The sequence below is a fragment of the Galeopterus variegatus genome, unplaced genomic scaffold (genome assembly GCF_000696425.1).
Source record: "Galeopterus variegatus unplaced genomic scaffold, G_variegatus-3.0.2 Scaffold996, whole genome shotgun sequence".
NCBI classification, from domain to species: domain Eukaryota; kingdom Metazoa; phylum Chordata; class Mammalia; order Dermoptera; family Cynocephalidae; genus Galeopterus; species Galeopterus variegatus.
Window position 1 is genome coordinate 128,162 of NW_007727107.1, and position 19,981 is coordinate 148,142.

At 47.8% G+C, this 19,981-nt stretch overlaps 1 protein-coding gene across 1 annotated transcript; it reads left to right on the plus strand.

Moving 5' to 3' along the window:
* Nucleotides 1–587: 587 nt before the first annotated feature.
* On the plus strand, nucleotides 588–2,518 carry CAMP (cathelicidin antimicrobial peptide). The gene is made up of 4 exons (XM_008574075.1): nucleotides 588–785; nucleotides 1,406–1,513; nucleotides 1,657–1,728; nucleotides 2,330–2,518. Exons 1-4 carry the CDS (start codon nucleotides 588–590, stop codon nucleotides 2,465–2,467), a joined length of 516 nt encoding a protein of 171 aa, XP_008572297.1. The 3' UTR covers nucleotides 2,468–2,518.
* The last annotated feature ends 17,463 nt before the right edge of the window (nucleotides 2,519–19,981 follow it).

Consider the following 19,981-nt stretch of genomic DNA (forward strand, 5'->3'; position numbering starts at 1 on the left):
AAGGCAGTGGAGAAGGATCCAGGAGATGGAGATACATGGAGCCAAACCTCTGAACTGGCTGAGGGCTGGGTGCAGAGAACAGGGTGGTATGGCCTTGAGCTGAAGAGGCAACTTCTTCTTTGGGTGGGTGAGTCTCTAGGTGGAGGTGGCTACTGTTATTCACCCATCAAATGTTAATTGAGGGCCTACTGGGTGCCAGGCAGTGTCTAGAGCTGGAGATCTAGTGGTGAGCACTGAATCCCCCACCCTGATTCCTGAGGAGTAGAAGGATGTAGCATAGGCACCTGGCTCTCTTCTCCTGGGGGACTCAAACTTCTTGAGCAACCCTGGCTATGACAGTTCCCAGGAGGGTCTGAGACCTTGTCAGGGAGATGGAGAAACCATTTCTTCATCTTGCACACAAGGCAGCCCTCACTCACTGCCCAGCAAGCCCCATGAGGCAAGAGCAGGGGCTGAGGCAAGCTCCAGCCCTGGCAGGTGGCCAGCGACAGGGTGGGTCAGGAAGGCCCCTGGTTGGGCCTTTGCATCAGGCTCAGGCTGGGCATAAAGGAGGCTTTGTGGGCTGCAGGGAGGCAGACTTGGGAACCATGGAGACCCAGAGAGATGGCCTTTCCCTGAGGCAGTGGTCACTGTTGCTGCTGCTGCTGGGCCTAGTGATGTCTCCGGCCATTGCCCAGGTCCTCAGCTACCAGCAGGCCGTGCTCCGGGCTGTGGATGGCTTCAACCAGAGGTCCTTGGATACCAATCTCTACCGCCTCTTGGACCAAGACCTGCAGTTCAGGGGGGTGAGCTGTGGAGGGAAGGCTCTGTTCCAGCCAGGCTTGGTCACAGTCACTTCCTTTGCTCCTGCTGCATCTCCTGCCAGGAAAGCACTCCCTTTTTAAGTGTGGTCCCACCTCTTCTAGGGAACCTTCCCAGAGCTGTGTCCACTCCCAGCAGGAGAGCTTCCTGCCTTAGAATCCCCCTACCCCATGCAGGCAACAGGAACTTCTGGGAGATCCAGGGACAAGGGTGGGATCATAGCCTCTGAGGAGTGACTTCCTCTGCTTTAAGCCTCTTCTACATCCCGTTAACCCCCACACAGGGAAGGGCTCTGCCCAGACTTGAGGTTCCAGTGGACATGTCTTGCCCTTCAGGAAGTCTCCTGATTTCCCTCACCCCCACCCCAGAGGGGTAGGTGCTCTTCATTAGAGCTTGTCTGAGATCTGCTCTTACTCACTGTATGCATGGGGAGGACAGGAATGAGCCCAGTCCTCCTCCCCTGTGTACCCCAGCACCACCCTCAGTGCTCAGCCAACAGTAGGTGCTGTGCAAAGGCTGCTCTCTCGGTGAGGGGTCAAGGAGACAGATCAGAAAAGGCAAGAATGGGTCTGAGCCCAGTCTCTCCATTTCCTCCCCTGACCAGGACAATGACCCAGACACTCCAAAGCCTGTGAGCTTCAGGGTGAAGGAGACTGTGTGCCCCAAGACGACACAGCAGCCACTGGAGCAGTGTGACTTTAAGGAGAACGGGGTGAGGCTGGGGGCTGAGGGCACTTGTGGGTGCCTCCTGAGGAGGTGAACAAGGAGCCCCTGGGGAACATTTCCAGCCACTGGGTGGGGCTGGGAGGTTATGGCAAAAGGGTTCTAGTTTGACCTTGAGCTTCCCCTTCCCAGCTGGTGAAGCAGTGTGTGGGGACAGTCACCCTGGACCAGGTCAGGGGCTCCTTTGACATCAACTGTGATGGGGTGAGTGGGCTATTCTGGGATTCTGGGGCTGATGGGGGTGGTGGTGCATGGACTATCCTATGGCCCAATTAACCACTGCCCCTCCCAGGGCAGAGAAAGCCCCTCCTACCCTGGGCTCTTCCCTCAACCTGAATCCCATCTCCAGGACCAGCACTGCAAACCCTTGGAACAGCTGTTCTCAAAGTGTGGTCCTCACCTGGGAACTTGTTAGAAATGCAAATCCTCAGGCCCCACTCAGACCTACTGAATCAGATTGTGGAGAGGGGCAGCAATTTGTATTTTAACCAGGCTTCCAGGAGATTCTGACTCCCACTAAAGTTTGAGAGCCACTGACTTAGAGTAATGAGCTCTCAGCCCTGTGTTCCCATCACAGCTGGGCTATGTGACTCTGAGGAGCCCCTTGCCCTTCGGGGCTTCGGTTTTCTCATCTTTTTATTATGTGTAGGGATTCAACTGCATGCTCCAAAAGTAACAGCCAGAGGGTGAACTGGGGTCCTAAGTCCCCTGGGGTGGCCCAGCAAGGAGGGTCTAGATGGGGAGTGGTCTTGGATTGGCCCTGGGTACAGCCCCCACAAGGAGCCTCTTTCCTCCTGGTGCACAGCCTCAGAGCGTCAAGAGAGTTGCCCGGCTGGGTGGGCTCATCCAGAGAGGTGGGCAGAAGCTCGGTGAAAAGCTTGAGAGAATCGGCCAGAGAATCAAGGATTTTTTTCGGAATCTTGCACCCAGGACAGAGTCCTAGGGGTCTGCCCTGCCTTGGCTCAGGCTTCTGGTCTCTGAAAAATAAAATCTGTGAAAGTGACTTCCTTGGGCTCAATTTTACTTGTCTCATCTCTTTTCTGTCACCATGACCGACTCCTCAACTTTGGGATGCCCTGTGTGAGTGTGTGTGTGTGACACAGAGGAGGGTGGGGACAACTGTTTCCTCCAGGAGGCCATCGGGTGAGCAGCAGGGAAAGAGGTCCAGGACAGTGTCTCTTTTCTCATGGTCCCTCCCCAGGCCCTTCATGCACCTGCCGCCTACTCAGTAGAGGATCCAGCAAGGACTTAGGGAGACCTGCTCTGTGTGCAGTGGTGGGGGAGAGCTGTGGGGCTGCTCCTGCTCATAGGGAGGTGACATTCGAGGGAGGGGCTGGGCCTGTTGTTAACACTCACAGAGACACAGTCGGTTCTCACAGCGGCTGGTTGACTGGCTATGGTTGGCCTGCTGGGACAATTCCCATAAGGTTCCAATTCCCCTTGAAAATCTTACCTCTAGAAAGCCCACACTCTTGAGTTTTCCTGTGGCATTGGGACACATCATTGTTTCTTCATCTGGGTAGCAGATTTAAGTCATGGGCTTGTGTTTAGGGATCAAATGGTACCAAAAATTTGTACCATTTGTCTTAAAAGTAAGACTCCTGCGCAGTGGGTGAGGGGCTCTGATGAGTAGAGACATGCAGAGTGACACATGGGTCACATCTCTGTTGAACCTGTGTTTCAGACACTGTCTGTGTCCTGCCCCTCACCATTCTGTGGCTGACTAGAAACACCCATGGATCTTTGCTCTGGTGCCAGCTGACTGGAAGTACTGGAGAGTTTGCATTCCAGAGAGCAGCCTCACCAAGGATGGGTGGGAGTTGGTGGAAATATATCTTCTCTTCCTCGCCCCTTGGGTGGCCCCACTCTTAGGTTTGTCTCACATCTTCCAGAGGTCCCCACCTGGGTTGTGCCCTGCTACCCACAGCAATGACCTGTTCATCAACACGTCCTTTTCCGACTGTTCCTGCCCAGTCTCATGCCTCTGTACTCCTGCTGGTGCCTCCTATAGTCACCTCCCACAGAAACTACTCTCATACAAATTCTTGTCTTAGGTCTGCTTCGGGGCCAACCTAAACTAAGACACAGACACCACTCTCAGAGAGGAGCAGAGGGCAGGATCTCAAAGAGCATTTACTTTGTTTTCTGTCATGCTTGCTTCTTCTTGGTGAGCAAGTGTAGCTAATTTCAGGCAGATTAGAGGAGCACAAGATGCTTCTCTGTGTCATCACAGAGACCAGTTGAGGAAAGTTCTCCAGAGGAAACTGGGGACATATGTTGTGTCAGAGCCGATTATTAAATTTTCAGGAATTTTTCGAGCTGGGCGTTAAGGTCTTAGTAGCTTGTAATTGGCCGTGGTGGGAGGAGTATTTACACTATGGAAATCTGCAAATGCTACAGAGCAGCCCGCCATAGCTGACACCCACTGCCCAGACAGAGGGGTCCCTCACAAAGATAATGTGGGCATGTGCTAATTGCATCTGTTTCCAGTTTTCTCCCAGGATTACTCATCTGCTACCATGGCAACCCTCCTATTCTCCCAGTCCTGCCTTGCCCTTTGATATTCTACACAGGCATTGGCCAGATGCCCCTTCACATGTACCAGGCCGTCAACATGCATACCTGACCATTGACATCATCTCAATCCTTGATCACAGAGTTGTAACTGGACCCTGGCAGGGAGGTCTGTAGGCCTTTTAGGTGCCCTCTAAAGGGATTGACTGGCAAGTGTGCCTGCTGTCTGACTGGTGGACTGGTGAGAGAACATGTTGGACCCTTTCATGAATGGCACTGGAGCATCAGGCACAGCACCCTTTGTTTGCCAATTCTCCTTGACAGCAAAGCTCTGGATGGTGAGTATTATGGGCCCACAGTGTAATGGGATGCAAAGGAGTGAACCCCAGCCCAGCATGGGAGGAAGAAGAGTATTCCAGGGAGAGAAGACATCCTGAATGAAGGCACAGTGACAGTCATGGTGGGGGTGAGAGGTGACACTCTGTTTAGTGCTCAAGGCAGGCATGAATGGGGGTAGAGTGGGGGTGGAGGGATGGACAGGCCCACGTCCTGAATACCAATAGGGAGCAAGCGATGGTTTTAGCAGGAGGAGATTGGATACTGTAATAGTCCGTTTTGTGCTGCTGTAACAGAAATACCAGAAACTGGGTGATTTATAAAGAAAATGAAACTTATTGCTTACATTTTCTGAGGCTGGGAAGTCCAAAGTCCATTTGATGGAGGCGACAGTGACCCAGGCGTCTCACATTGCAAGCTGGTGGAAGCAGAGAGAGAGCAGAGAGACAGACAGACTCCTCTTCTTTCACAGCCCTCAGAACCACGCCCCTGACCACCATTTTTAATCCATTCACTACTGCACAGTCAGTCCTACAACCCAATCACCTCTTCAAGGCTCCACTTTTCAATTACTGTAATAGGACTTCCCACTCTCTTAACAGTCACAGTAGGGGCTGAGTTTCTTTTTTTAAAAAATTTTTATATAAAGATGACCAGTAAGGGGATCTTAACCCTTGACTTGGTGTTGTCAGCACCACACTCTCCCAAGTGAGCCACGGGCTGGTCCTAGGGGCTGAGTTTCTTTCTTTTTTTTTTTTTTCCTTTTTTGTCTTTTTTCGTGACCGGCAACGGATCGCAACCCTCAGTGTCGCGCCTGTACTGGACTGGGACTGGCAACGGGATTGCAACCCTCGGTGTTGCCCCTGCACCGTGTTGCCCCCGCACCTCGCTCAGCCAGTGAGCGGCCGGTCTGTATGTGGGATCCGAACCCTCGGCGGGAGCGCTGCCACGCTTCTCAAGCAGCGCACTGTAGCAGTGCGCCACCGGGCCGGCCCCGGGGCTGAGTTTCTAATACACAAAACTTGGGGGACATGATTCAAGCTTCAGTCAAGCAGCGCACTGTAGCAGTGCGCCACTGGGCCGGCCCCGGGGCTGAGTTTCTAATACACAAAACTTGGGGGACATGATTCAAGCTTCAGCGAGTTTTAGGGGAACATAAATCAATCCACTACAGAATCCATGTCCATCTTAGCCAGATCACCTGGCTTCAATGTGTGTATGAGTGTGTGTGTGTGGCGGGGGGGTGGAGAGGGAGACCCAGCAAGTACTTGTCCCCCCAGAGCAGTGGCCAAGAGGCGTGGAGGGAAGAGAGAATAGAGGGAAGGTTAGCCCAGAGGCTGACACAGTTTGGGGATGACTGGGGTGAGGTCATCATGGAGGGGAAGAGGCAGGTTGATTCTCTGATGGGCTGGATGATGATGGTGCTTTCTGGGAGAATGGTCATGGCTGGGCAGATTCCTGGTGTAGGTATGTGATGAGGGTGACAGGAGATGACAAGTTCAGCTGTAAACACATTAACTCTGAAGTGCCATGGGATTTGGTCCCTGGGCAGGGCCCCAGGAGAAGGGCTACTGCAGTAGCTGCTGTTAGTGCCCCGCTGGCTGCCCTCTGGGCTGCTGCGTGCTTCACCCAGCTCTTTCCCATGGCTGCCCCTGCACAGCTTCCCTCACAACCTCCCCAGGAGATGTCTGGGAGGTTACGCTCCCTCTGTCAGCCGCCTGTGGACTGTGACTGACTGATGAGGTGGTGTAGAAGCCTGGCCCCTTGCCTCAAGTCAGGACTAAAGGACTGGTACAATTCATGCTCCGTGGGCTTTCCGTGGGGTCAGGCTGAAGCTTGTCTCAGGGTAGACCACATCCTTGCTCAGCTCTTTCCTCCTCCCCATTCTGCTTCCCTGACTCTACTTTTCCTGAGAACACCCCTCAGTAAATCATATCCTCTGAATTCCCATCTCAGGCTCTACTTTTGGAAAGCCAGCTTATGGTGGCCATGGACTGAGGAGGAGCTCTACAGAGCCCATCCCACCCGTCCTGGATGGAGATGGGTAGGTGCCAGGGCCTGGTGTAGAGACAGGAAAAGAAAAGCCAGAGGGTCTCCAGGAAACTGGTGTGGGGGATGCAGGTGAGGCAACAATATGGGTGCAGGGCAGTCCTGTAAGCCAGGAGGAGTTGAAGATTTTAAAGAGTGGTCAGAGAGTGACAGGAGGCCCAAGAGGCCCAGGGAGTTGACTCCTGATGGTTTCCCCTTGTTTGCGCAAATGTGAAGGTCACTGACGTCAGCAGAGGGCAGCCTCAGCAGGTCAGGGCCACAAAAGCCAACTACAGCGAGTGGTAGAGAGGGCGAGACAAGCAGGGGGAGGCAGTGAGTGTGGACAATGAGGGGGATCTCCTGCCGCTGAAATCCCTGCTGTACCACGGAGGGGACTGGGCTTATTGCTGGGTAAGATCCCTGTGGGCACTGCTCTCAATCCCGTCCTCCAAGGTCTTGAGAGTTAGTTTGGGGGTTCCCCAGAGGGGACAGGGTACTACTCCAGGTCAGCTTCAAGGGGGCAAAGGAAAGAGAAGTCCAAGGAGTCTAGAAGTTTGAAAGCAATTGCTCTTCAGGCTGTGTGGCCCTGGGCAGGTGAATTGACCTTTCTGGCCCTCAGTTTCTCTATCTATAAGTTGGGAACAACATGGCCTACTTTAAAGAACTGGTCTGATGTTTTGGCTAGATAAAGAAGGTAAGGGACTTTAAAAGGGACTGAAGAAGATGAGGGGCTCAAAAGAGACAACAGTTAGTCTGGGTCACTCTCGGGGCACAGTGCTGGGGAATATCCATTCAGAGCAGGGACATGTGTTAGAGCAAGGGACAGGTGGGATCTCCATCAGAGGACGAGAGAAATAAGATGCAGCATCCACACAGAACAATCTTCCCTGGGAGTACAAAACCAGCCATTGTCCAGAGGCCCCTCCCCACTGAACCTCCCCCATCTGACCATTGAAAAGTCAGCAGCTGGCATGGTGGGTGGGGGTCCTCTAAATTTACTGTGTTCTGACTGAATGATACCCATGCCAGTCAGATCCTAAAAGTCCTGTCCTCAGCCTCTCTGGGGCTCTCTGGCCTCAACCCGAGGGTAGGGAGTTGCCCCGGTTCCTGGTGTCCCACCTGCAGCCCCCCATTCTCCTGTGTGCTGCTCTGACTCTGTATAGCCCCCAGCCAGAGCAGGGTAGGGCCCTGGCAGGGAGACATAGGCCCACATTGTGACTTTCATGGGCCCTACACGCTTTTACCTTTGAGGGCCCCTTCATCCATCAAAAATAAAAAAAATTAATCTTACAACTGCATTGGTATAGAGATGAATATAATCCAGGCTGGATTTAATACTATATATTCATTGTTATTATAGTCATTTTTATCTTCTGATTTTAAAGGAAATTAAAATGAAAACATTAAAAAAAAAATTTTTATTAGATGACCGGTAAGGGGATCTTAACCCTTGACTTGGTGTTGTCAGCACCACACTCTCCTAAGTGAGCCACAGGCCCGCCCTAAAAAATGAAAACATTTAAAAAAAATTTTTATTAGATGACCGGTAAGGGGATCTTAACCCTTGACTTGGTGTTGTCAGCACCACACTCTCCTAAGTGAGCCACAGGCCAGCCCTAAAAAATGAAAACATTTTTGTGGGCCCCTAAAGGAATCATGATCCCTAGGCACTGTGTCTATTGTGACTAATGGATAAGTTGGCTCTGGGGAGATAGTATTCTTGGTGGCAGTGTGGGCACCTTGGCAGGCAAATGCCTGGTGCTGCCTGGGGTTGCTGGGCATCTGCTGGAACTGCCCTGACGTTGTCCCACTGGCCACCTGTGGGTACTGCAGGGAAAGCAGGAGGGCTGATAGGGCCACCAAAGAACTACTCCAGCATTTCTCAGCCCTGCTGTCTTGGCAGGCAGCAGGATAGGAGGTAAGGTTTGCCTGTGGTACCTGACCCTCTTTTCACTGTTCCTGTTGAATCTGATAATTTTAAAACAAAATTCTCACCTCTCCCGAGCACTGGCCACATCAATTTTTGTCAGTAAAACTAAGAGCTGTTATCTAGCATTTATTCTGTGATGTCACAGACAAGGAAACCAAGACACAGAGAAGTTATTTAAAGCTGAGGTAGCAGAGCTGGAATTGGAACCCAGGCAGCCTCCACCACTACCCTAAGCTTCCTCCTGTTAGGCCAAAAACTCCAGGTGAGACTTCATGAAATATGACAGCCCAATGTGTTTTCCTGGCTAGGTAGATAACAGAGATATTGAATATACAATGTCAAGCAGCATTATAAAGATTGGATGATTTAAAAAACCTTTTTATTTTGAAATAACTTCAAATTTACAAAAAGTTGCAATTAAAAAAATTTTTTTTTTTTTTTTTTACAAAGAACGTTTGTATTCCCTTCACCGAGATTGAACTGTCATCATTTCATTCCATTTGCTTTATTGTTTGCTCTTACACACACACAGAGACACACGTGAACACACATCGACACATTTTTGGTTTTGGAAGAATTTGAGGAAAAGTTACATAAATCATGGCTCTTTATCCTTAAACAATTCCATGTGTATTTAAGAATAGGGGTAGCCTCTTACATAACCACAGAGCAAATATCAACTTTATAAATTTACATAGATGTAACATTGTTTTTTTGATATGCTGGCTCTATTCCAATGTCCTCAGTTGATAAAATAATGTGCTTTACAATATTTTTTTTTACCCTCAGTACAGGATCCAGTTTAGGGCCAGCTATTTCAGGAAGTTGTTTGTTCTCATTAGCCTCCTTCAATCTGGAACATTTCCACAGCCTTTCATATTCTTTTATTCTCCAGAAAGTTTATGTGTAGTTATGTGTTGTGTGTGGGTCATCGGAGCAGGAACATGTGGGATATGTGTGTGAAATGTGTGTGTGGGTGTATGTTGAGGTATATTAAGATGTGTGTGTATGTGGTGTTTGTGCTGTTTTTGAGGATATGGGTGTGGGGGATGTGTGTATGGTTGTGTGTAGGGTATATGTGACTGTGTGTGGAGGTCTGGATTGTGTGTGTGTGTGGTTGTATATGTGGGGTGTGGGTGTGGGATTGTGGGTATGATGTGTATGTGTCAGGGTGTGGCTGGAATGTTGTATGTGGGGGGTGTGTGTGTATGTGAATGTGGGATATGTGCATTGTGGACTTCTAAAGATTGGTCACGGGTGTGTGTCAAGGTGGGGCTGTATGTGCACTTGAGTGGGGGGTGTAAGTATGAGGAGTGAGTAAATTGCGTGTATGGGTGTGTGAGTGAGGGTGTGGCTGGGGTGTACCTGTGGGTTGTGTAGCTGGTTGTGTGTATGTAGGTGGGTTTGTGAGTGTGGAGTTTTCTGTGTGGGTGTGCAGGAGCATATGTGAGTGTAAGGATGTGTGTCAGCATAGGTGGTATGTTTGTCAGTGTGGCTATGTGGGTGTTTGTGGCAGTGTATTTGCGTGCTGTTTATATAAATAAAGATATTAATAGATTCCCTTTCATTTTCTAAAAATTATATTTATGCTCATTAAAAGTATAATTGTATTTATACTCTAACCAGCATAAGCAGAAATAGTGTTTCATTGGCTCATCTTCCAAAGGAAAGGTGCAGCTGTAGCATGGTTTTAGTGGCAAGAATTTGATTGAACAAAAGACTAGAAGAGAGTTACAAATAACAGCAATGTAATGCTTATCCAGTTACTGAATGTTGTACCTTTTATTTTTAAAAATGTTTTCTTTGGCAATAATTTCAAACTTAGAAAAGTAGTCAGAATAGTACAAAAAATATGCATATTTTCTTTTTCTTTCTTATTTTCTTTTTTCCCATTTTTCCCATATTCTCTTTACCCAGAGTGACCTATATTAACATTTTGCCCCATTTGTTTTATTCTTTTTAAAAAAATTATTTTAATTGACACATTATAATTGTACATGCCTAAGTGGTCCAATCTCATGTTTTGATACATATATGTGTTATATCATGATCAGGTCAGGGTAGTTAGTGTAACCGTCATCTAATGCATTTATCACTTTTTTGTGGTGAAAACATTCAAAAGTCTCTCCTCTAGCTATTGTGTAATCTACAAAACTTAACTGTTAACTGTACTGTGCAATAAAACACTAGAACTTATTCCTCCTATCTAGTTGTAATTTTGTACCCGTTGGCCAACCTCTCCCTGTTTTCTCTTCCTCTCTCCCCTCCCCAGTCTCTGGTAACTACTCTTCTACTCTGTCTCTATAATATCAACGTTTTATTTTTTATTTTTAGATTCCACCTATGAGTGAGATCATGTGGTATTTGTCTTTCTGTGTCTGGCCTATTTCACCTAACATAATGACCTCCAAGTATATCCATGTTGCCACAGATGGCAGGATTCCATTCCTTTTTTATGGCTGTGTTATAGAAAAGCAGACTAGGTAAGAAGTGACCCAATACTTGGAGAGTTGGAGAGCCAGGAGTTTATTATGCTAGTGGGATCAGATGAGCTTGTGCTCTGAAAATCTGGACCCCAAATCTAGGTCTGACAAGGCTTTTTATAGGTGGACTCTTCCAGGGCTATTTACACATCTTTTTTTCTTTCTCAGCATTTCAGCTAGCACATGTGGTCTGTGCAGATAAGCTCTCGTTTACAGAAGACAGACCATGATTAATAGCCAGACTTGTGGAGTAAGCAAGTATAGTTTCAAGGATAAGATATTACTTCTAGAGCAAAGCAGGCCTGTGAGAAAATTATTTCAAACTAGTGGAGTGAGAAAATATAGTTTCAAGGACAATAGAGGCTTATCAGAAAGTTACTTTTGCATTTTTTCCAACATTTCCCCCCTTTCATGCTCTCTAAACTTTTGAGTGAGCATAACCTTATTCAATATCACTTTTGGGGTCTAAGAGAGGTTTTAGGGAGGTGTAGTCTATTAAGGCTAATAGACTACGAGCTGTTTTTCTTTCAACCAAAGTTTCTATGGTGGCATGAATGTACATTGCCACCACCAGATGCCTAAGAAACACCCTATTGTCAGGAGATAAAGGAGTATTAATAGGAACTTTTTTACCCTATTCCAATCTTTTGGGGCTTCTGCCATCAATCCTATGGCAAAAAGAAAAGCAAGCAATATAACAAAAATTAAAGGCAAGGGGTGACATATGCTTATCATTTCATAAAAATAAATAGTGCACTTGTTATGTCCCACAGTGAGAAAATCCTCAAGCTTTGGCTGTGTGCAGGATCAGCCAGCCTCCAGAGTGGCTGATGCAGGGCTTCTCAAATCCTCAGGCTTCAGCCGTGTGAAAGTGCAGGGTGGTGATGATCAGTGGGACATCTCTGGAACTGGACCTTGAGCCTGTCAGAGGGGTCAGCGTTCATGGACCATGAGGTGGCATCGTCTAGGGAGGCTGCCTGCTTCATCCGCGTATGGTGGATCCAGGGAGTCAGACCTGCAACCTTAACTGCAGTGGGAGTGGTTAGTACAATTATGTGCAGCCCCATCCAGGTTGGCTTCAAAGGAGCCTTTTTCCAATCTTTTACCCACGCTGTGTCACCAGGTTGAAACTGATGAGCCCAACTTCCTAAATGGATGGGAGCTCATTCTAAAACTGTCTTGGTTATCTGCTTGAAAGTCTTGGCCAGTAACTGCAAGTACTGTGACATTTCTACTTCCCCCAGCTGGCGAGGGTCCCCTTATAGTCTAGCTATAAGTGGGGGTGATCTTCCATACATAATCTCAAAAGGGGAATATCTGGTAGGCCCTGTGATACACCGGACCCGTAGCAAAGCTAAGGGAAGCATATCTATCCAGGGAAGTCCCGTCTCCTGGCAGAGCTTAGCTCATGTGGTCTTTAGGGTCCGGTTCATGCACTCTACTTTCCCTGAACTCTGTGGCCTATATGCTATATGGAGCTTCTATCTTATTCCCAGCATTTTGGTCAGTCCTTGAATGACCTCTGTGACAAATGCTGGCCCATTGTCTGACCCTTTGTCAGAGGGAGCCTGTATCTTGGGACTACCTCCTTTAGAAGGGCGTTTGTGAACTCTTGGGCTTGTTCAGACCATGTAGGCAATGCCTCAGTCCATCCAGTGAAAGTGCATATCATCACCAGCAAGTACTTATAGCCTCTGCAGAACTTTACTTCAGTAAAGTCCACTACCAGGTCCTTGAAAGGTGATGTCCCAATTGGCTGAACTCTGGGAGTTGGCTGGGGTCCTTGCTTGGCATTGTTTTAGATGCAGGTCAGGCATCATGAACTGACCTGGGCACAAAGGGAGGCCAATTTTGGGATAAAGTAGTAGTGACTCAGCATGGTTTCCAGAGTTGTTTTTCCCCAGTGTGTGAGCTCATGATATTCTAGGACTATCGGGCTAGCTATTGAGGAACCATCAGTCTGTGGTCTGGGAGCTTCTACTATCCTTCAGTGGTTTTAATTCCACCTTCCTGCTATGCCCATTGAGCCTCCTCTTTTGTGTACATTACCTGCAGTGCTATATCTGGCACCAGCATGATTTTGGCAGTTTCCTTTAGGCTTTTAGCAGGCTCCATTTGAGTGGCTGTTCTCCTGGCTATTTGGTCAGCCAGCCAATTTCCTTCACTGATCTTGTCAGTGCCCTTTTGATGTCCTTTGCAGTGTATAATGGCCACTTCAGTGGGCTCCCAGATTGTCTCAAGGAGCTAAAGAGTTTCTTCGGTGGCTGTTCTCCTGGCTATTTGGTCAGCCAGCCAATTTCCTTCACTGATCTTGTCAGTGCCCTTTTGATGTCCTTTACAGTGTATAATGGCCACTTCAGTGGGCTCCCAGATTGTCTCAAGGAGCTAAAGAGTTTCTTCTTGCTGTTAGTAGATACATTTCTTTGTATAGGGCCCCATGGACTTGCAAGGTTATAAAAGTATATTTAGAGTCAGTGTAAGTGTTGACTCTGTCCTTTTGAGAGTGTGAGTGCCTGAATAAGTGCCCATAGCTTTGTCTGCTGTGTTGGCCAGCCCTGAGGCAAGGATTTTGCCTCTATAACCTCTTTATAAGTTGTTACCACATATCCAGCTCTTTGCTGTCCTTTTTAAACATAACTATTCCCGCCCGTCGTCCATTTCCATGTCTGGGTCAATTAAAGGCAAGTCCATCAAATCAGGCCTGTTGGAGTATATTTCTTCTTTCAGTTCTTCACAGTCATGGTCTGGAGAGCTGGACTCAGCAGGTAGGAATGTGGCTGGATTCAGTGTCTGCACTGTTTCAATGCACACCTGGGGGTTTTCACAGAGGAGTCCTTAATAGTGAGTTATCCTGGAGTTGGTCAGCCATTTGTATCCCCAATTGTTTATTAGGGTGGTCACTGTGTGTGAGACCTTTACATTGAGGTTTTGTCCCAGACTGAGTTTGTCTGCCTCCTGGATTAAGAAAACGATGGCTGCCAAGACCCACAGGCAAGGTGGGCAGCCTGCTGCCACAGTATCCAGCTGTTTGGACAAGTATGCCATCGTTCTCTGCCTGGGCCCTATGGTCTGGGTGATGACCCCCACAGCCATATGATCTCTCTCATGTACAAAGAGGTTGAAGTTTTGAGTTATATCTGGAATTCCGAGGGCAGGAGCCTGGGTTAACAGAATTTTAATGTCTAAAAGTGCATGCTCTTGTCCCTGGCCCCACATTAGAGGCTCCTTTTCAGCTCCTTTAATTACTTTATATAAGGGCCTAGCCTTTTTGAGTATCCTGGTATCCAGATTTGACAGAAGCTGGCAGCCCCAAGGAACTCTTGGACTCTCAGACTTTTCTTTTGGTGTCTGGTTGGGGTATGGTACAAATGATCCATTTTCTTTCTATTCCCAGTGAGTAGTGTCCTTCAGAAATGTGGTACCATAGGTATTTGACCTTTTGCTGACATATTTGTGCCTTTTCCCATGACATCTTGTATCCTGAGTCAGGAAGCAGACTCAGTAGGGCTTTTGTTCCCTCCCAGCAATTTTCCTGTGTGGGACTAGCCAGGAGGATGTCATCAACACATTGAAGAATGGTGCAATTCAACCTGTCTCCTGGAAGAACAGCTAAGTCTGAAGCTAGCACTTTTCCAAAAAGTGTAGGTGAGTTTTTGAATCTTTGTGGCAACCTAGTCTAGGTCAGTTGAATTTTCCTTCTAGTTTGGAGAGTTTCCCATTCAAAGGCAAATAGCAGCTGACTGTTGGGCACAGTTGGGGGCAGAAGAAGGCATCTTTGAAATCGAGACAGGCAAAACATCTAGTCTGTACAGGGAGCAGACTCAGGAGCATGTAAGGATTGGGCACCATGGGATGAAGGGTGACAGCTGCCTTGTTCATGGCTCACAGGTTCTGGACTGAATGATACCCCTTTCCATTGGGCTTCTTGACCAGCAGGAGTGGCATGTTCCAAGATGATTGGCGCTCCACCAAGATTCCTGCTTCTTGTAACTGGTGGATGTCTTCCTGGCCAATTGAGCTTCCCATGGGATTGAGTATTGCTTTATCCCGACTGGTGTGGCCCCTGGTTTCAGCTTTATGATTATTGGGGCATGGTTCTTTGCCATACCTGGGGGTACCAACTCTGCCCAGACTGAAGGAAAGTCTCTGAAGAAACAGTCTTTCAAGAGATCCAGTGGTCCTGTATTTGAGTCATCTTTAGCCTTGTTGCATAGGTGCCATTCCTCTTCCCTGGGCACTGTTACAGCCATCACTAGGGCCTCTTGGTTACTTAAGGTTAAATGAGTTGCTTCCCCAGGTGTGAAGGTTATATGTGCCCCTAGTTTTCTCAGCAAATCCCTCGTAGAGGTACTGGACAGTTGGGTAAATATAAGAATTCAAGAATCACCATGTGACCCCTGAGGTGGCAAGTTCAAGCCTTGCAGAATGGCTGGTCTTCTCATGTCCCTGTAGCACCAATGATGGTAGCCTTTTGGCCTGAGAATGGAGCCACAGGGTGGGTGAGCACGGAAAGTTTTGTCCCAATGTCTACCATGAAAGTCACAGGTTGGCCCCCTACTAGCATTTTGACCATGGGCTCTTGGGCGCCCAGGAACAGGGAGCCAGGTCTTTTCTAGTCTGAGTCTATCCCCACAAGGCCAATGAGGTTTTGGAACTCCTGGCTCAATGGTTCAGGCTCATATATCTTTTTTCAGAGTGTGCCTTGTCTTGGGACATTAGTAGGGGTTTCTCCCCCTTTCTGGGGCACTCATTTTTCTAATGGCCAAACTCCCTGTAGAAAGTGCACAGGTTGGATTGTAGGGGTGCCCATCCTCCTTGATGGGGGTTCTTCTTCTTCTTTGATGTGAAGTTCTAGTCCAGATGAGTTTGCCGTCAGGAGTGCCACCCCCATCTTAGGCATTTATCCACTTCCTTCCAGGCCTCCCAGTCTTGATTGATGAATACCTTGATGGCCACCTCTAGAAGCTATGTGGCACTCATAGCAAAACCTTCCAGCTTTTGAAGCTTGTGATGGATGTTGGCATAAGACTGGGCCACAAAGCCTGTGTTGACCATTCATTGATTCTCAGCTGCTTCAGGGTCAAATGGTGTGTAGATTCAGAAGGCCTCACATAACCTTTCATGAAACTCTGTAGGTGGCTCATCAGGTTTCTGGGTCATGATGGTTGGTTTGGACATATTGGTGGGTTTCCTGGCTCCTGCTTTCAGCTCTTGGAGGAAGGCCTCTCTATATTGGTGGAGTTGATTTCTCCCTTCTTCATCACTGAAGTCCCAGTTTGGCACTGTGTCTGGTGTAGCATCTCTTGCCTAGGTCTCAGGATCCATGGTGGCTGTAGGTGCTTGCTGTTGCAACCATTGCCTAGCGCCAGTCAGGATGTGTTGCTGTTCCTCAGTGCTAAAGAGGGTGAGGCGTAACTGCTGAAAGTCTTCCCAGGTGGGTCAATGGGTAAGGAAAATCAACTCCAAGAGACTGATGAGAGCCTGAGGCTTTTCTGAATATGATGGAGTATGGTGTTTCCAATTCAAGAGGTCTGTGGTTGTGAAGGGTTGGTAGTAAAAGAGAGGGCTCCCTGGCTGTACACTGCTATCTGGATTGACCTTCTGTGGGCCTTGGGTCTCCTGCAGGGGCATCTGGAGGGCTAGAATTTGTTGGGCAGAGTGGAATTGTCTCCCCACTGATTCAGGACTTTCAGGACTCTCTGGACTTTCTGGTGATAATACTGGTCATCTGGATTGACCTTCTGTGGGCCTTGGGTCTCCTGCAGGGGCATCTGGAGGGCTAGAATTTGTTGGGCAGAGTGGGATTGTCTCCCCACTGATTCAGGACTTTCAGGACTCTCTGGACTTTCTGGTGATAATACTGGTGGGGCTGATGGAACTGATGCTAGGGATCTGCCACAGAGTACCTGGGGCCAAGCATTCCCAAAGGAGTGGGATATGGTGGAGGAAAGAACTCTTTATCTGGGTCCCCTTGATATATAGGCCTTATTATTTCTTTCTGTTTGTGCTTTGACTTCTGCACTGTTTGTACAGGAAGGACCTTACTCTTCTCCTTATGAACACAGAACCGGACTCAGGGTGGCAGAGTCATGGCTATAGTCAGCCAGGAATCTATGTATGGAAACTGACCCGGGTGTCCTGGCTCCCCTAAAATGACCTCATAAACTGCTTGAAACTTTGGGAGGTCTAGTGTCCCTTCTTGAGGCCATCCAAGCCCAAAGGCAGACCGTTCTAATTCACACAGGGTCCAGAGCTTCCCAGGGGTCATTTTATTTCTGTACTCCCCAGAGAAGCCCTTCTGAAAATTTTAACATACAATAAAGGATGGTAGGTTTTGAGGCGCTTGTCCCCATGTTTAATTTCATCCTCCATTTTTGCCTCAGGTGTTTATGCTGAAAATAGCATAGGTGCCATCACTCAACTAAATGTCTAACCAAGTAAACAAAGTGAAAGAAGGAGCGGTGGGGTCCAGTTTAATCTAGTCCCAATTGGAGGGGCCAACCAATTTTGTTGACACAGTAATTGGTAAAAACAATTTTCCCCATTGCAGTTGGCACAAAGAATAAAAATACCAACTAGATTCAAATCAGAGAAACAAAGCATAGCCAGGAGCCCTCCAGGGTGCAACTATACAGTAGTGGATATAGCCCAACCAAACAATGGAAGAGAGCTCAGACATTTAGAGAAAGGTAAAGAGGATTTTAGTGGCCTCCAGTCTCTTTGGAGGTGTGGGAATGAATTCCCATCATTCTCATGCCTTCCCCGTCAAAGGGAAGCTGTTCAAGCACGGTTTTCATGGTGTAGGACTGGTTTTCCCACCTCTGCTAGTTACCCATCATGGCAAGCTGCTGCCAGCCAGAGGGAGCAGGCTTCTCACAGGTTGAGAGGAGTTTAAGTTGTAGTTGTCTGGCAGTCATTTTAAAGCAGAGGAAAAGGTGAAGAAAGGACAGTAAAAGAGGAGAAAGCATTGCCTTGCAGAATTTAGGTTGGGGACTCCAAGAGAGACTTACTAGCAGCAGAGATATGGGAGCAAAATAGTCCCAGTGGCCACTTGCCTCTTGCAGCTAGAGTCTTCTCTGGTGGCCAAAACTTTTTAATTTTTGCCAGTGACCAAATTAGAAATGAACAATGTACCCACCAGTAAAGCATGCAACACTTTACTAAAGAGGAGACAGACTACCATAAAGGGGGATGGGTTCTCCTCCAAGTGGCTTAGTGGGGGCTTCATCCCCGGGGATGTATGGAACTCATGTGTGGGGAGGAGAACTCCATGGCAGAACAGGCAGTGGATCTCCCAGAGCAAACAGTGTGAAAGGACATGTTGCTCCTAGGGAGTCAAGCAAACACCCCCTAGGTCTGAAAAGAAGTGCTCACCTTTCAAGGATGCTAGAGGGTGCTCAAACATCAAACACAAACAAAGGCTTTCCTTCTACTCCCAGATCCTGGCCTGCTTTGAAGTCACAAGACAGACAAGGGTGGGGATCCCCCTTTCTCCTGGAGGAGGAGGAAGACTACAAAGGCATCTGCCTGGCCATGCCCCTCATGGGGACCGTTGGGCCTATCTTGGCTAATGTGTACCTGTTAAACCCTGGGCTTGGTCCAGTCCATTTCTGGACTGGAATCACTATTATGCCATATGATGTGACTGTGAAACCACAGGTAGGACCCATTCAGACACTGTGTTTATCACTTGGTGCCACAAATATCACACATTCACTCACACTATCACACAGAAGTTAAATATTTCCCTCCCCCAAACCCAGACCTGAGCTGAACAGAAGGACCTTGCCACAAAATCCCAACCAGATAGGCCTTAAAATCCTGGCACAGAGAAGACCCACCACATGGCTTCAATGAGATAGGCCTTAAAGACCTGGCACAGTAGCTTAGGGACCAGTCAGGCTCTCAAAGAGGCCTTTTTGGGAGGTGATCAAGCTCCCCTTCCACCCAGAGGCAGGCCTGACCTGTACTAGTATGAGAGGGGAGGGTGTGCCTACTTGTCCTGCAGGCAGTGGGTGGGGCGGGGGTTTGGCTGGTCCTTTCCCTCTGCTGAGTCTGGTTGGACAGGCACTCTTTAGGGTCAGTGAGGTCCTGATGGAACCAAAGCCCTAACAAATAGCTGGATGGCGCCTCCCTCTGTCCTTTGTGGCATCACCGATCTAGCTGAGGTGCATGTCCAAACTGGTGGCTGGAGGGGCCAGTACAAATTTCTTCCCAGCCAACGCACCAGAAGATGTTGTAGAAAGGCAAGAAGCAACCCAATACTTGGAGAGTTGGAGAGCCAGGAGTTTATTACACTAGCAGGACCAGATGAGCTTGGGCTCTGAAAATCTGGACCCCGAACCTAGGTCTGACAAGGCTTTTTATGGGCAGACTCTTCCAGGGCTATTTACACATCTTTTTTTCTTTCTCAGCATTTCAGCTAGCACATGTGGTCTGTGCAGATAAACGCTCATTTACAAAAGCCAAACCATGATAAATAGCCAGACTTGTGGAGCAAGCAAGTATAGTTTCAAGGACAAGATATTACTTCTAGAACAAAGCAGGCCTGTGAGAAAGTTATTTCAAACTAGTGGAGTGAGCAAATATAGTTTCAAGGACAAAGGAGGCTTATCAGAAAGTTACTTTTGCATTTTTTCCCAATAGCTGGATAGTAATCGATCATGTATGTATATCAGATTTAAAAAATTCATTCACGTGTTGTTGCAAACTTAGGTTGATTCCATATCTTGGCTATTGTAAGTTGTGCTGCAATAAACATGGGAGTGCAGATATCTCTTTGACATACTGACTTCATTTCCTTTGGGTGTATACCCAGTAGTGGGATTGCTGGATCAAATGATAATTCTATTTTTAATTTTTTGAGGAAACTCCATACCGTTTTCCATAATTGCTGTACTACTTTACACTCCCACCAACCCTGTGCAAGTGTTTCCTTTTCTCTACATCTTCACCAACACTTGTTTTCTTTTGTCTTTTTTATGATAGCCATTCTAACTGGAGTGAGATGGAATCTCCTTGTGGTTTTGATTTGCATTTTTCTTTTCTGGGGGGGAGCTCTTTTTATTTTTTAATTTTTATTTTATTATTTTTTTAATTTTTATTTTGTCAATATACAATGTGGTTGATTATTATGGCCCATCACCGAAACCTCCCTCCCTCCTCC

Bases quoted from the DNA above. Each gene is read 5' to 3' on its own strand.
- CAMP (XM_008574075.1), top strand. From the start codon at position 588: ATGGAGACCCAGAGAGATGGCCTTTCCCTGAGGCAGTGGTCACTGTTG. The intron at 1,514-1,656 runs GTGAGGCTGGGG...TCCCCTTCCCAG, and splicing joins GTGACTTTAAGGAGAACGGG to CTGGTGAAGCAGTGTGTGGG. The intron at 1,729-2,329 runs GTGAGTGGGCTA...CCTGGTGCACAG, and splicing joins TTGACATCAACTGTGATGGG to CCTCAGAGCGTCAAGAGAGT.